Below are 16,708 nucleotides of genomic sequence, written 5' to 3' on the forward strand. Positions count from 1 at the left end.
AATGGCATTTTTAATAAAATAATAAACAAAAGAAACAATGCCAAGAAATGTGAAAAAAAAAAAACCCAAAACAAATGCAAACAAAACGTAAAATCAACATGGTTGTGAAAAACACAAACACACATACATTTACACATACGTACATACAACACAAATACAATTTTGACGCAACAAAAGTACGCAATGAAAAAAAAAACAACTTACACGCGCAACATTCATAAATGCCTCTAGAGAAAACGACGTAAGTGCCGCATATTACTTTTATTTATTTGATTTTTCTTTTATGTATTTGCTGCATGCATTTCCAATAGGGTTTTTTCCAAAAATGAAATAACAAAATATATTTATTAGAACGCAAAGGTCAGCAGGTGGCAAACAACGCCAGTGGTTAGCAGGGATTTCCAAATTTCCAATTACAGTAGGGTGTGGCTGGGTTGGGCAAGGTGTGCGGGGGGGTCGCAGAGAATTCTGCAGGAAATGAATATCATAAATCAATTTACAAACATTTGAAAAGCAATTTAAATGGCCTTTTCTGATATCACACTAGAGGTGAAACATTTATCAATAAAATTTATGAGCTGCAATCACTTATTACTGTGTTTAGTAAATTCATTTCCCAGCAAAATTTCAATTTTTGGTCGTACCAAATAAAATGTTGCTCAACTGAGAAAATCAAAAAAAAATTTTAAGTCTGATGAAGTCCGATTAAAATTCAACAAAGTACGTATTTAACAAGCAATTAAACAAATAAATATTTTAAATATTAACTTTCGTTCATATTTTCTGTCTACCGATCTCAATGTGGACCCCATATTGCATTTCGCATTGAAACCGCCAAGTGTTGAATTTGCCGTGGATTTTAATTAAATGACTTACAATAAAAAATGCCGCAATAAATAAAACATAAATAATGAAACGAGCACGCGCCTGCGACGTTAACAAACGAATAAAAAAAAAATTAAATGAAAAACCAATGGAAAAATGCATTAAAAAATTTAAATTACTCTGGGCGATCTGAAGTCCGAGCAAACCAGCAAGAAATCAATTTAATTGAATTTTCATGAAAAAGTAAATAAATAAATATTAAAAAGAAAAAGAAGAAACAATAACTAAAGAAAACAATGCCAAAATGAAATATAATTTAATTGAATTAAAGCAAATACTGTTTGCATGTAAGTAGCGCAATAAAAATATTTAATATTTAATAGTTATATAATTAATTCAGTTCATGTTAATTGCAAGAACTTCGCACAGAAGGCAAGCAAAAAGTACATTTCTAAATGAGCGTAGTAAATGTAGCGTTAATACTAATACAAAACCACAACAGAAACCCAATAATGTTTAGAATATTAAGTGAAAAATACCAAAGTAAACAATTCTTAAGAATCAAAGAAAACAAAAAAAAACTAAACGTAACGAAAAGGTCAAAAATAGCTGCGATACATGTTAAAAAAAAAAATTCGAATGCGTCTGTCAAAACGTTGACAAACAGCAACAAAATTAATGACACCGCACCGCAACGCAATTGGCTGCCACTCCACCTAGTCCTGTAAGTTCCCCACAAACGAGCAGTGAGCGCAAAAAGGATTAGTTTTAATTAGATTCTTGCCACACAGCAGAGCACAGCCAGATAATTAGCAGTCGCATGACAATTGTGGCGCCTTCTAATTATGATGACTGCAATATGCTTTTAGCGCATTTTGCTAATACATTTACCGAATGAAGCGACTACTTTTGTTTTCACTTTGCCAATGTGTCGTGTTAGCTTTGACCCGAATTTAAGTCCAATTAAATTTGGGTTTGATTAGATATCTGCTAGTGTAAGCTGATGAACATGATCAATTACCAGCTTAAATCTACTTACAACTCTATCATTTTTCATTAGCCATACGTAATTTGTATACACTGTAGACATTTAAAATGGTTGAGAGGGTTATTATAAAGTTGTACTCATGTAAAGCAGGGGTCGAACCCCATAAAGTATATATATTCCTGATCAGCAAGAACAGCCGAGTCGATATATCTCTGTATATCTGTCCGAATTTACACTCTGATCTCAGGACTCCAATTGTGTTTTACAAATTAAGTACTAGTTTAATCTAGATTTCACAATTATACAATATTTATTAGGATTGCTTTTGGTTTGACCACTTTTTATAATTAAAATATGTTTTTTACTGCCTCCAAGTCATGTTTTCTTTACATTTATTTTCCAATATATAACGAATTCCTTCGTGATTTGTCTCCTGTGGAGCCACCAGCAACCAGCAACCCAAACAGCAATAAACATATTTTTAATATTTATTACGTTTTCAGAAAAAATGATTAAGATGTTTTCTGCTCGTATTTTATCTACGCACTCAATGTGCAATTTTTGTGCTACAAGAATCCCACTTCTATTTATTTATTAATGAGGACTGCAAACAAAATATTTTAGTGATCAGAGAGTCGTGAAAACCAAATTAAATATGTATTAAATAAAAAATATTTCTCTTTTCGTATAACGCTCAACAAATTGGTAACTACCGTAATCTTGAAGCTAATTTAAAGCACAACAACACATATTAAAGCCATGCTTGTTTAAATGATTTTATTATTATTATTTTATTTTTTTTTGTGATATCATTTTGCATTGTGTAAGGAGTATCTACAGGCTTTCTTTATTTTTGTTAATGTAACGTTACGAGCAGAATGAAAGCCGCAGCTAACACGCTTATTTATATCTGTGTGCATTTGTGTGTGTTTTTTTTTTTGCGTATGTGTGCTGAAACTTTACAAGGCCAGCATAATTTTATATCTGGCTGCCGCTTAATATGAGGCTTATGCGTTTTTTTTTTTTTTTTTAATATTACGATCTTTTTTGCGGCAAAACGCAGCAATGTTTGCCCGTATTACCATTTGCAATTAACATGTGCTCAAAAGAGAAGCAGAATGCATACAAACACTCACACACACACACCTGGAGAGACGGTCCAACGCTTAGGGCCATGTAAAAGGCGCAGGCGTTCCATTTTTAGACAAAAAAGGTCGACACAGCTGTGGGCAGCAGAAAAAGGGCAGCTGCTGCCTTTGAGAATGGTCTCTGTATTTGTGTTGACACAAAAAGGTGTTTGCTCAAAGTGGATGACAAAAACTCGCTCTGTGTGCCTGGGTTTGTGTGTGTATAACAGGGGGGTTGGTCAGCTGAAAGAGCCAAACACTGACAGGTGAGTTCTGCGAGGGCGTTGGGACTAATCTTGCTGGCAGCCATAAATGTGGCGCTGTGTCATTTTTGTCTGCGCGCTCAAATGTATGCTATAGAAATTTAAATTGCTCAACAGTTTTAAACGCTTTTTATGTACTAAGGACCAATTACCAGAAAAATTCTTAAATTAAAAAAAAAGGAAAATAATTCCAAAAAAAAATATACATAGAAAAGAGTAGTGAATAAATTACAATTACCTAATTTGCAAGACATATATATGTATATTGTATATATATATATATACATAAATATACACACAAAAAATATATTAGTACATATTAAAAATATATATAATAATATATATACCTATGCATTGAATATTGACTTACATAAATGCAATTTAGAAATTATACAAGCAAACATACAACCTAATTCTATAATACATATGTATATATATATATATATACATACATATATATATATAGATTAGTAGTTTAGTTCGTTTAGTGGATCAAGCGTTGGCATTATACGAGTTATGAAACGGAAAACAATTTTATAACTAGAACTTCAAAATCGTGTACTGTTAATTAGATTGTTAGCTCAATGAAACTGAGCAAACAAAAAAAAAAAAAGCCGACTTCTTGCGAAGCGAATCTGTAAAAACAATTACTGTAATATATGCGCCCTATATAACTAAAACTATAACTATAACTACTATAAATAACTATACTTTGATATATGATAAATATATTTTATAAACAACTTTTACTCTTAAACAATAACATTTTAATACTCTGTCTTCAGCCTTAACAGAAATCGATAATGAGAGATACCTAAAATGTCAGATAGATGATGCGAATCTCGAATGATTCAAATTAAACCTAAGCATAAACCAACGAACAAATACAAAACAAAAAAACCCAAAAAAAAAAGAAGAAATCTTTGCACTTGTTAGTTATGTTTAATGTAAATAAGCTTTAAAATGGTTACTTAAATTTTACGCATACTTTATTCATTTTATTATTAGAAGGACGTTTGACAAAACCTACTTATGTGATCCAACAATTTCTTCTCTTCCATGAAGCTAAAAAAAAAAATAACAAAACCAAGAAAGAATTAACTAAATTAATATAAATTTAAACTAATTATGTAATACATTGACTTTATTAGCTGAGATGTTAAATAATTTCGCCAGGCATTTAGCAAATATTAAAAACAAATCAAATATATATATATATATATACTTATATACATAAAATAAACAAAAGCATGAAAGCCAAGAAAAAAGAATGTGTTCTTTAAATCAAATTCATATCTCTGGTGACCAAATTAGAAATGAAATATTGCTGAAAAGTTTGCTACTGAAATTGACTTGCGGAAAATCGAAAGTTTAAACCGAGAAAACAGTCTCACAACGGGTGCAAAATCTGCATAAAACATTTTGGCAATTTCTGACCAACTACTTCTCTACATTTGGCCACGCAAATGGCCACAAAACGTTCGCCTGGCATGCAATGGCCAATTGCAATTGACCAAGTTACTTTGACAGCCCCAACAAGCAAGCCAAACTTTTGAATTAAGTGGCAATTGTTTTCTTTTTCCACGCTGAACACGAAGTGTTGCATTTTCAATAGGCGTCTTCAAGGCGTTCATGGTTTATTTGAAAAGCCATAATTTGGACTGGTCACAGTTTAGAGGGGCGTTCTTGCACCTAATTGCCGTATAAATCAAACACACTATTTTTTCGTTGGTGTTGTTTTTTGTTTTGAGTTGAGTTTGAGTTGTCAAGTCCAGAGCTAGCAATTAGGTCTCACCAACTGACCACAAATTGCTGGCCACTTAAGTGAAATCGGAGCCCAAAACACTTAGCAAAACACAAGCCACGTCGAAAACGGAGACGACTCAGCGGGGTCAGTTGAATGCCATTAAACATGATCCAATTTAGGGTCATCAAATTGCACTTTAAGGTAAGCTACTCAGAATATACCTCATAATTAAAAGTTACAAAAATATACAGCTGTGCTTCAAATGTTTATGGTTATGTTTTACGGTCCAATTAAAAATACACAAAAATCTTATACAAAACAATTTTGAAATAATTAAAATTAATTTAATCAAATTGATTTAAAAAAATGGAAAGAAACTAAGTCTGAGTTATAATTGTATTTCTATCATAATTGAAAATTTGAACACACATCTTTATTTATCAGAATTTTGAATAAGAGATTTTTAGATACAATATCAAATTAGATTGTCGGTTATTTTATGCTAACTATCATAGAATAAATAAACAAATAAATATGCAAATTTATGAAATTTGCTGCAATTTCGGTGATTCGTTCTTTTGAATTTCTCTTAAATGAAAACGATTTAAGCTCAAATAAATGCTATTGAACAAAAATTGAATTTAAAGATTTAATATTTTTGTTAATATTTTTACTGCATTTTCTGTTAAGCCCAATCTACATTTTAGTTGAAGAGATGATTTTTTAACTTTGGCTACAGTTTAAGTCGACATTTTATCACTTTTTTATTTTCTTTTATTTATGCTATCTATGATCAAATATTTATATGCAAATTCGCAATATATGCTTTAATTTTTGCGTTCGTTATTTTTATTCAGCACACACAATTTATATAGTATTTTTGGCGCTGGCCTAATGCCAATCAATTGCTCAGCTCTGACAAGGGTCCCTCCAACAAAATACTAGTTAACAGTTGGTTCATTTTTTTTGGCGCTATTGTCACGCCAAGATGCCAGACAGTCCGACATTTAGGCAATTGCCCGCACGTACACTCAAAAAAAATTATGTGTATGACTAGAAGCATTTTTTGGTTTTAAGATATCTTTCTTAAAATAATAAAGGCTTTTGACGTTTTTTATAAGTAAATTGTCTATATAACATGTTTGTTTAAATGTGCAATCTTCAAATACCATTTAATAATGTAAGTATCAAAAAAGCTATGGTAAGAATTTTGTGTATAAAAAACAACACCCTGAAAATTAGGCATATTTTTCCAATTTTTTAAAAAATCTACTTGAAACCTTCCGTTCAAGAAACACACTTTCTAAATAATCTATGGCGATTTGCTTAACAAAAGCTCAATTTGTTTTCTGAGTGTACTAGAAATTTACACAGTTGATAATGCCTTATGTGATATTGTGTGCGGACAGAGCGCACAGAGCACACATACATCCATAAATAATTTACATTTCGCATGGTCACGCAGAAATCATGTGAGGAGGGCATAAAAAGATAAAAAAAAAAAAAAAGAACTGACAAAGCGGAACCCGACAAAAGTATTCCCATCCCCCGCATCATGATTATGTGAATGGGTCTTGGAGCATTGCGAGGCGAATTGGGTTTGGGATCTGATCTGATGCTGCATGATGCGTATAAAAGTGACAGTTTAACATGGAAACACACTCAACATGTTAATTGGTATGCAAGGCAAGGAAAGCGAAGGCGGGCAGCGGCCAGCAGGATGAATCCAAAATAAAGTTTGTCTGCGCTCTTGCCAAGTTCGCACGCCGAAGATTATATACTCTGGCAAACTAAAGTTTCCTAGCACACGAGTCACATCAAAACTAAATTATTCATTCAAAAACTTTCTGAAATCAACAAGTGACAAGAGCTTAATTGTTGACCAACTGCATATGTCCGTAAAAGCTAAAGCTTTAGCTGTATTGTATTGTTCGACAGCCTTGCAGCTAAAGACTTCAAATTTATGACTACTGCAGGCAAAGTGTTAAGATTGGGATTTGATAAAACCACATATCTCCAACAATTCTAAGGCCAAATTTGGAGTTAAGTTAAGTTAAGTTGAATAACGCAAAATAGTGTCATCAAATTCGGAATTTAGATTACAAATACAAATCATGACAGTTTTAGAGCTAGGATTACCAAATATGGAGCGGATGAATTTCTCAAAATTGTATTCCTAAAACATCACACAATTCAGCTGTGCCTTATTTGCTCTGGAACCCTGGAACTCGCTCCTTAATTGAATTTTCAATCTTTAAATTTCTCTGTAAAATCCCTATTTTGCTAAACTGTGGTTAATTTATCTTAAAATATACCACAGATTCAGAGATTTGCCTATCTCTTCTTTATTTTCTCTCTAACTAATCTCTCTCTCTCTCTCTTTCTCTTTACTTCCTTCTTAACGCTTTACTTTTTTGTTCTTATTGGGGTTTCCCAAATCTTTGCAATAAACATTCGACCATTTTACTTTTGTATAGGCCCGGATTAATTATGTCTTTTATTTTATTTTTCAGCTTTAATTTTAAATTGTAACTTTAACTTAAAATAGATTTGTTTTAATATTTAAAAATTTTAAATTTAGTTTACATTTAATATTCAAATAAACTAAACTAACTAGATGTTGTTTTCAATGTTCAAACTAAAATGCCTGTTCAATAAACAAAAAATGTTAAATACTATTTGGTATTTCTATTCAACAGCTTTGTTGTATCAAACTATTTTAAGCCGATTTCATAAGAAATTGAATACACATTTTGGGTGCTATAAAAATACTCCAATTTATTAACGTAATTCTTGGAAAGGGCAACTGCCCCATAAATATTCGAATTTAGTAACGAATCGATGATGCTATTCCGTTGTCGCCCACCCATTTTTGTGTGACTGCCATAAATGCGATATGGGTGCACGGAACATGACATCTCGTCGCCCACGTCACTTTCATGCCGGCCTACAATGAATTGGCGGATGTCAAAGGAGCAAAGGAAACCCAAATGTCAGGCGACACCTGACGGGAAACATGTCGCTCGACAGACAGGTAAAGGGCAAAAGGCAAAAGGATGGTGTTCACTGGACTTGGCCATTCTAACTGGCATATTGGAGACATTTAACGCTGCTGTTGTTCCATATTTCATTCTGTAGCAACCAATTAGTTTCATAAGCAAAATTTTGAGACCAATTGCACTTTAATCTTTGTTAAGATTTTCATCTCAGCATTCCCGCGTTTCTTTTTTCTCTCGCAACTTTTAGCGGCAATTTGATTTTGTCATTAAAAAGTTTTCAGCGAAATAATAAAGTTTGTTGGTCAAAAGTTTTGCTCAAACAGAAGGCCACAGACAGACAGAGAGGACAGACGAAGGATGAGGTCAGTTGTGAATGGAGTTCTCAGTGCCATGTGAAGAGACCATGTGCGACAAGTAGATAGATGGAGACAACGACACAAGTTATCATCATGACGGGCGCGCCATAGTTAAAGAACTCCCTAAAAGTCACCTCATAGCCATACTGACTGGCAAGGCCCGCTGCAACCACATTCGAGGAGGCAGCTATCAATGTTGCATTGCCACCCAAGCACACACCGAAACAGAGCGCCCAAACCATGGGCATCAATGGTATTTCGAGCTCATCGTGTAGCGACAGCCTTATGGCTAGCTTGAGCATCATCGTCACAATGGGTATGTTGTCGACAAGGGCCGAGATGATCGCACTAATCCACAGTACCAACAATATAGCTGCTTGCGTCCGATATTCTGTAGCCACATTCAATATAATCGCCACCGTCTGTTCGCTCACCCAGTCGATGAGGCCCAGTTCGGCGCATGCCTCAATAAACACAAACAGTGCGCCAAAGAATAGCAATGTGGGCCACTCCACATACTGGAGCACACTGTTCATGTCCGGTTTGTCGGCCAGGATGAGAAGCAGCATCGCTGCCAGAAACGATGACCAGGCAAGTGTCAAGCCGGCCATGAAGGACAGCGAACCTAACAGGAACAACACAATGCCAAATCCGAGGGAAATGCAACATTTGACGAGCAGCGGCTTATTGTGCAACTTGTATTTGGCCTCCATCTCGGCCAGCCTCTCCACAAAATCGGCTGCCGGCCGTGGCCCAAAACTGGTCACACCCGCATTGCGTTTGTATTGCAACTGGAGTTCCTCGATGCGTACCATGATATCGCGACGCGTATTCTCGTCATCGGTGGTGGGACCTTTGATCTTGTCCACATGATTCTGTAGACTCTTAATCGATTTGCGCATCTGATCCGAGGCGCCCTTAAACAGTCTCTGGCGCAACACCAAATACAGATAACACCAAGTGAACAAACAACTGAGCAGCACTCCGGGCAGCATGTGCAGGCAGAAGCCAATGAAATCGACGCCCTTGTCAAGGACATAAGGATTCGCTGTAATTATCACATTGGGTGGATCACCCACTGGCGTCAGCATGCCGCCGATATTCGTAAAGATTGCCACACAGATGATGAGCGCCGTTGTGCGGAGACCCATGCATTCACTGAGACGTATCACAATGGGCACCATTAGCATGATTATGGTCACATTATCCAGGAAAGCGGAAATCAAAGCGGTCAGCAAGCAGAGCAGAAAGACAAGCAACCAGGGCTGTCCCTTCGATATGCGATAGGTCAACACCGAACAGTATTCAAAGACACCCGTCTCCGTCATAACACCCACGATGAGCATCGTGCTGAAGAGCAGCAGCAGGGTGTCCATATCGATCCAAGAGATGATTGTTTTCAGCGTGGGTCGCTCCCCGGTCACAGCAAGGACACCAATGGCCGTTGTTGACATTAGGATGGCGGCAAATGTGCGATCTGTGATATCCCAAATGATCAGCGCATACATAAAGAACAACAAGAAGGCTGCGGACACAACACCTAAAGTCAGATCCAGCGGATTGGTGTTGATTGCCAAGGCGATGGCAATTGTCTCATCACCGGAATTCAAAAATGACAATCGTAATTTGGTATCGGAATCCTTGCGTTGCTCTTGACTTTTAATCAAGGATTTGCGCATATCGTCTGTCACTTTAAAGCGCTTGTGCAATGTGGTCAGTTTCTGTCTGCTGACATCGAGGAGATAAACCTTCCAGGGTTTCAATTGCCATACCGTTAAATTTGTCATCATATTATACCGTACGAGGGTGACAAAAAAATGTTTTTGTTTTTCGGTTACCAATTTGGGACTTTGTGTGGCATCCACATCGATGTTGCCCCTCAACCGTATGCTGATCTCATCGCGACTCGGTTCACCCTGAATTTCAACGATTTTGGTTTGCTGTGGTTTCAGGGGCAACACTTGCGCATTGTGCTTGTGGGTGGGCGTGAAGATCAAAACTATTGAGAAGAACGACCAGAGGACTATGAAAGTCGTTAGCTTGACAATTAGTGAGCCGATTTTGAATATTTTACGGCGACTTCGCTGCTGTGTAGTTAGTTCATCATCATCATCATCATCAAGAGCAGCAGCACCTTTTTGGTAGTAAGAGCGACGCGCCTGCGAAGCAGTCTGAATATGGGAAGTGCGGTAAGCATGAGAAGTACGGTAAATATGAGAAGTACGTGAAGGGCGTCCAGGATAGGTTGCCATCTCTCTATGCTAAATGGCCACCGATTCTAATTGGTTATCCTTTGACTGTGATATGGCAGTCTCTTTTGGTTGCTTTTCTTTGTGTCAAGTATTAAAGTTTGACATTGAAATGATTGTCTACTGTGTGTACCTGATCAATCAAATAATACATATAATATCTTAAATCCTAAGCAGATGCTAAAAAAATAAATTGAACAAATTTGGCGATTGGGAAATTAATAATAAAAGTAAATCAACAAATGCAGATAAAAGAAATACAACAATTATAATAATAATAAGTAGTTGTTCGAGCTTTGTTATATATATTTTTTTATTTACTCAAAAATAAATTAATGGGATAAATTGTAAAATGTGATGTTGCCTTGCGCTGACCCTTAACATCCCAGCAAGAAAGTTTGGATGTAATTTAAGCACTATGCATAAATTATATTCCTTTTTGTATTAGTATTAAATGAAGTACAAACATAACTAGGAATATTTAATTTATGTAACTAACAACTTTAGTCTTATATATGTTATATATTTTTATATTATTTTATAAATTTGAAGTCTTCAGCTGAGCCGGACAGACAGGGCCATATCGACTCTGGTGTTGATGCTGTTTAAGAATATTTATTATATTTATTTATACTCTGACTTTTACATACTTCTGTACAACTTCATTATACCCTTTTCCCCATTTTGAATAGGTTGCTTCGATTACCTTACACACAAATTAGAGTACATTTTGCATAGGAGCAGACCGATTGATCCTTTGGGGAATTACTGTTATGTCATGTTATATACACTGCACCCGTTGGGCATTGATTTCAACGTTATCAGTTTTGAATTACATTTCAATATGCTTCAACGTGTTCATCATTTATTAAAGCGACTGCGTTGAATGCTGGAATGCCAATAAAGTGAACAGCTGAAGCAGCCGTTGCAGCAGGTCCTTGGTGAATTCATTGGCTTCTGCTGCTCCTGCTGATGATGTTGCATACACTCAGCAAAACAATCGCCCTTCAAATTATAAGGTTTTTCTTGTTTTTAGAAATAATTTATGAATTCATGAAAAGGTTTTTCTAAATGGTAAAAAAGCTTGCCTTAAATCGAAAATCGCAAAAATATGCTGCTTTTTCTATTAGAATTTTTTCTATAATTAAAATATGCAGAAATGCTGCAGAGTCCGCTTCTATAATTTTATAAACTATGTAACATTTTTGCATAAGTGAAAACTTTAAATAAAACTGCTTTATTAATCATAAGAATTCTTCTGTGAATGCACACATTGAAATTCATCCTGGAAATTGGACGTATTTTCTAAATTTTCATTTTACATTTTGCATAATAAGATGAGGAAAGTATGGTGAATTTTAAAATATTTTTTAAGTGCAGGAAACTTAAATACTGTTGAGAGCCGTTGCGCAGCGGCGATTGCAATTTCCGCTTGTCACATTTATCTAAATGGAAATTTATGCAGCTGGCTCGCTGGCATGCAGAGGATGACTTTTATCTTTTGATTCTCAGCCAGCTGTAGTTAGTGGCTAAGGCTTTATTCACGCTCGACTGCCTAATGAAAGAGTCACAACACTCATTCACTCGTCGCATTCATTCATGAGAATATGTGCGTATCTTTTATGTTCGCTTTTTTTTTGCTTTAAGCTTTGCCTACTTAAATAATTGATTTTCAGTGAACTACTCTCCAAGCTAGGTCGCATTAATCATACGCCCTGTTAACCAGCACCATGCCAAACACACATTTACTTCGCAGCTCGCTGAAAACAACTATTCAAAAGTTTAACAAAAGCCGTGTGAAATCAACCTGAGAATGCTGCATATCAGAAAACGCTTAAGCATTGAGAACAATGGGCTTGGTTTGATTTTCTAATTATGGAATGAGTCCGCTAAATTGGTTGAAACGAGAGGTTTTTGTCGTGGTGGATAAATTTACTTAATATTTACCTTTAAACAGTAAACATTTAATTATAAGAAGACAGACACGACGAATATAAAAAGTTAATCTGTTGATCTCAAATTGTAGTCCGAAGCTTGAAATATTATTATGGTTTTGCATATTTTAAGCAAATTGTATTTAAATATTTTCTATGTCAGAACTGACTGCGAATATTCCTCCCGATCCCACAAGTTAAGTCTTTCGACGTGAAACAGGACACTTATAAATAATCGAAATAAGATAATTGTGCTTTCTTGTTTTTTATAACGCACAATGTGCCTTTTCAAGCCCTTATTCCTATTTTAAATATGGAGTGTCAATCTCTTCATTCCGAGAATTCCAAAAAGACCCACATTATTAATGATTGTCATTTCTGCAAAACCTTTTTTGTATACTCAAATACTCACTTTACTTATATATATTATTGATAAGCAATTTTCATATATTTTGATAAGTAAATGATTAAAGGTAAAGGGAATAATTATTAAGGGTAATTGGCTAAACGGATTAAAAGAAATTTAATTGGATTATACCTTTATTATTTCATAGATACATTTGGGAAATATTATTTTGTATCCTTTACACAGAACATAACTACTTATGTAAGTATGAATATGTGCAAATTTCTTTTACTCTTTAAATTTATTATTCAACGCATTTTTCGCTCTTGACAGCAAACAGATTTTGTATATAAAATAGGAGGGATATGTGTAAGTACATGCAAACAAGCATGCAGACATTCAATATTTATATGTATATATTATGACTTATGTGTGTGTGTGATAGATTATATTTATAATGCCAAGTTGTTTTATTGAATATTCGAAATACAGTGAGAATGCTGGTTTTGTTACTGTTGCTTTTGATGACATTGCTGCTGCTTAACGTGGATTTACGTGAATCAATTAAAGTAGCTTTTCGGCCATGGCTTTGGCTTTGACATTTGCAGCTTAGTGGTTTGCCATTGCTGGCCAAAAACGGCATTCTCTGACATCTTGACAGTTTTATTGTTGCACGTTTGCTGCCACTTAGTGTTATTGAGAAAATGAGCTTGGCCTCAAATCGAATTTCTGCGGCTGTGGCTAACATTTAATATGACAATAAATGCAATAAAAAAATTTACTAAATAAATCATTTAGCTCGCTTGGCCAACTATTTATAACACGCATATCTATATCACAATACCAGGACAAAGTCAAATAGCTACGGGTCATCTTTGACAAAAGACTTACCTGGAAACTGCACGGACAGCAAAATGCAGTGGTTAATTGGCAAACCATTTTGGCTAAAGTTAAGAAATAAACTCCTTATTCACAAAACAATTATGAAGCTCATCTGGATTTATGAATGTAGCTCAGGGGCACTGCCAGCACAAAAGCAAACATTAAACTCCAAAAATAAATTCTATTATTGATTTCGGCATCCCTTTTATTGCAACTGAAATTGACGTCATCAGGTTATCCAATCACCCTAATTCATATCTCCACCCCAACTCGATCTCTCATTTAGATAAAATAGTACAAATTGACCAAGTTAAGTACAGCCTTGCCAGTAATCGAGTTAAACGCAACTCATAATGCTTTAAATTATACGATATAAATAGCAGCTAATGTATTGTAGCTAAAAGAATTTAATGATTATCTCTTTGGAAATAGATTTTAATTATAAAAAGAAAAGGAACAAAAACGTATTATTCAAAGTGACTATTAATCAATCTTAAATGAGCACAATAAAATTTAAAAAAAAAGGTGGTCCTTTTAGCTATTGAAATGGGCGGAAACTTGAGCGCAAATAAAGGCCAACTTTGTACGCCCCCAAAAGAAAAAAGAACTAATGAAAATGTTAATTATTTAATGAGCTATTCTTTTTGCTACAGTATATATTTGTTGAAACATCTAACGCACTATCTACGTAAATATATATGTATATAAAAGGTACACAATAAATGCATGTTATTCTACATAAATGCTCAGCGATTTCAGAATCCGATGATGATGTTCGTCGTTTGATTTATTGAACCATCGCTCGACCAGCATAGCCAGTGTTGAACCCGGAGGTGAACTGCTGTGATCTAAACTTTTTATCTGCATGCACACGTAATGCTATCATGCAGCTCTATAAAATAGAGAGAGGGGAAAAAGATTGTTAGGTTATATAACTGGCAACTGCTAGTTATAATTGCACTCACGATTGCGCAGCAAAAAGTAATTGTGAAGACAAAAAACGAGCTAATGAGGAGGGCACCACGGCACTGCTGCGTCAAATCGATTAGGAAGCCAACCTTTTTGTCCGACTGTCCCGGCATTATAACGGTGTACTCGATGTTCTCTTTGAAACGTTTGAACTCCGACACAGATGGTGCAGAAAAAGTGTTGTTCCCACCATAAGGTCGTTGCTGCAATTTCGCAATTGACGCTGTCGATGACGATGACGATGATGATGATGATGATGCTGATTCGATTTGTCGCCGCCTCCGACCATGCCCGGATGGCTCATACAAATCCACACAGAAATCGGGTGTACAATCGGCCAAATTGATGCAGGCCTTAATCTGCGAATGTATCCACAGTGTGGCCTTCTCCTTCATCGAGCTGAGCAGAAAGGCCTCAAAGTCGAGGAACACCTCGTTGGGTCTATCCCGATATTTGGCCGGCTGGTGCGGTATAATTGTGGCCAGCTCTCGATTCCGGCAGCCATTGTGCACCAAGAACACAGAGCCAGGCGCACTTGGATTTTCTGCGTGTGTATAAATAAAATGAATAACAAATATGAATATTTATCTCGTTAGTCTCTCACCTGGATCTGGGGAGACCGTAACCTCCATTAGCTTGACATACTTCCACACCGACTGACTGATGCGTGCGCGCAATTGCAGCTTGGTTCCCAGTGGCACCGCCTGGTCCACTGTCTGCTCGTTGTCCGCCAGACGGGGGTCGTTCGATGAGCTAACGGGATTGGTGGTACCGCTGACACGGGCTATTGGCGGCGCCTCCTTATACAATGCCACCTCGTATTCCAATCGATTCGGCATCTCCTCAACGACACCCGACACACGTGCTCCATGCGGACTACAAATATCAAATATTATCTTAGTCAAATTACCATTTATATATTATATTATAAAACATACAATGAGCCCGCGAATCCAGCTGCCTTGTTCTCAATTATTGTTGGCTCTGGTGGCTTGCACATTATGATTAGCTCCTGATCCGATTGCATTACCACGCCAGGGAATTGGGGAAACCAAATGCGCACATGAACAATTCCCTGATAAGCACAGATTAATTAGTATAGGTAAATAGTTCAAGTAAGTAATAAATACATTTCTTTTGAGTACACCACAACGTGTAAAATCGGTTATTCGAAGATTATATGTGCGCTCATCCACATCGTTGGTGGCCCTCGAGATTAGGCAATGCGGTTTCACTTCCTTGAGTCCACTTCTATCATCAGCAAACAGGGGCTTGCCCTTAAAACCAACGGGTCTTTTCAACGTTGCCGTTATCAGATCTTCAATTCCGGAGACGGCATTGGAAAACGTGCATTGAACATCGGCAACTGATTTTGAATTCAAATTTAAATTATAAATTGAAAATGAAATCAATTTTAATATATTTTGTTGTTACCTTCATAATCTTGAGCAACGCAATAAAACGGAAAAATCTATAATAAAAATAATTAGTTATGAATTTGAGCATCGATTTATGAATATTTATTTACTTACAAATAAAACACATATTTGAAGGTATTTCACTTTCAGCATATTCTCTAATTGCAAATAATATTCTTTAATTCAAATGCAAAAGTTGAAGGGAAAACTAAAATATAGTTTTGAATCGCGCTTGAAAACACATCCAATTGGTTACAAAGTAAAATGCAGAATGAAACTGGAGTAGCAGTTGGGAAGATGCAATTACCTTGATCTTGGCTCCGTGAATTCTAGTTCAATACAAACTCATAACTCACACACACACAAGCATATATTAGCTAAAGCAATCAAACTTGCAACAATAAAAAATCGCAAAAGTAGCGCGCAACAGCCAAACCCATGCATGTGTGAGTGCGTGTGTGTGTGTCTATCAGTTTACAGTGGTGTCCAAATTATTAGCACAGCTGCACAATTTAAATGTAATTAAAATTAAATGCTACATAATTGTAATAAAATTGTGATATGAATGCATTGCACATATAGTATTAATTATTATTAATTTTATT

The 16,708-nt window shown here is 35.6% G+C and overlaps 2 protein-coding genes across 2 annotated transcripts; both read right to left on the bottom strand.

The window, feature by feature from the left end:
* Nucleotides 1-8,331: 8,331 nt before the first annotated feature.
* LOC116805703 (P protein-like) lies at nt 8,332-13,773 on the bottom strand. The gene is made up of 2 exons (XM_032739424.1): nt 13,726-13,773; nt 8,332-10,476 (listed from the first exon to the last, which is right to left on the bottom strand). The coding sequence occupies exons 1-2, from the start codon at nt 13,771-13,773 to the stop codon at nt 8,332-8,334; spliced, it is 2,193 nt and encodes a 730-aa protein (XP_032595315.1).
* Nucleotides 13,774-14,371: 598 nt separating this feature from the next.
* On the bottom strand, nt 14,372-16,045 carry LOC6566738. Its single transcript, XM_032739714.1, has 5 exons — nt 15,816-16,045; nt 15,624-15,760; nt 15,290-15,561; nt 14,682-15,229; nt 14,372-14,608 (listed from the first exon to the last, which is right to left on the bottom strand). Exons 2-5 carry the CDS (start codon nt 15,710-15,712, stop codon nt 14,504-14,506), a joined length of 1,014 nt encoding a protein of 337 aa, XP_032595605.1. The 5' UTR covers nt 15,713-15,760; nt 15,816-16,045; the 3' UTR covers nt 14,372-14,503.
* Between the last annotated feature and the right edge of the window lie 663 nt (nt 16,046-16,708).

This window comes from Drosophila grimshawi, unplaced genomic scaffold, assembly GCF_018153295.1.
Source record: "Drosophila grimshawi isolate 15287-2541.00 unplaced genomic scaffold, ASM1815329v1 contig_1377, whole genome shotgun sequence".
NCBI classification, from domain to species: Eukaryota; Metazoa; Arthropoda; class Insecta; order Diptera; family Drosophilidae; genus Drosophila; species Drosophila grimshawi.

What these genes read in the sequence shown, in the direction of transcription:
- LOC116805703 (XM_032739424.1), bottom strand. Translation starts at nt 13,773, where the DNA reads ATGGTTTGCCAATTAACCACTGCATTTTGCTGTCCGTGCAGTTTCCAG. An exon ending in GCTGTCCGTGCAGTTTCCAG is followed by an intron (nt 10,477 to 13,725) that starts GTAAGTCTTTTG and finishes TCCCATATTCAG; the next exon opens with ACTGCTTCGCAGGCGCGTCG.
- LOC6566738 (XM_032739714.1), bottom strand. Translation starts at nt 15,712, where the DNA reads ATGCAATCGGATCAGGAGCTAATCATAATGTGCAAGCCACCAGAGCCA. An exon ending in TACGGTCTCCCCAGATCCAG is followed by an intron (nt 15,230 to 15,289) that starts GTGAGAGACTAA and finishes ATACACACGCAG; the next exon opens with AAAATCCAAGTGCGCCTGGC. An exon ending in TTACTTTTTGCTGCGCAATC is followed by an intron (nt 14,609 to 14,681) that starts GTGAGTGCAATT and finishes TCTATTTTATAG; the next exon opens with AGCTGCATGATAGCATTACG.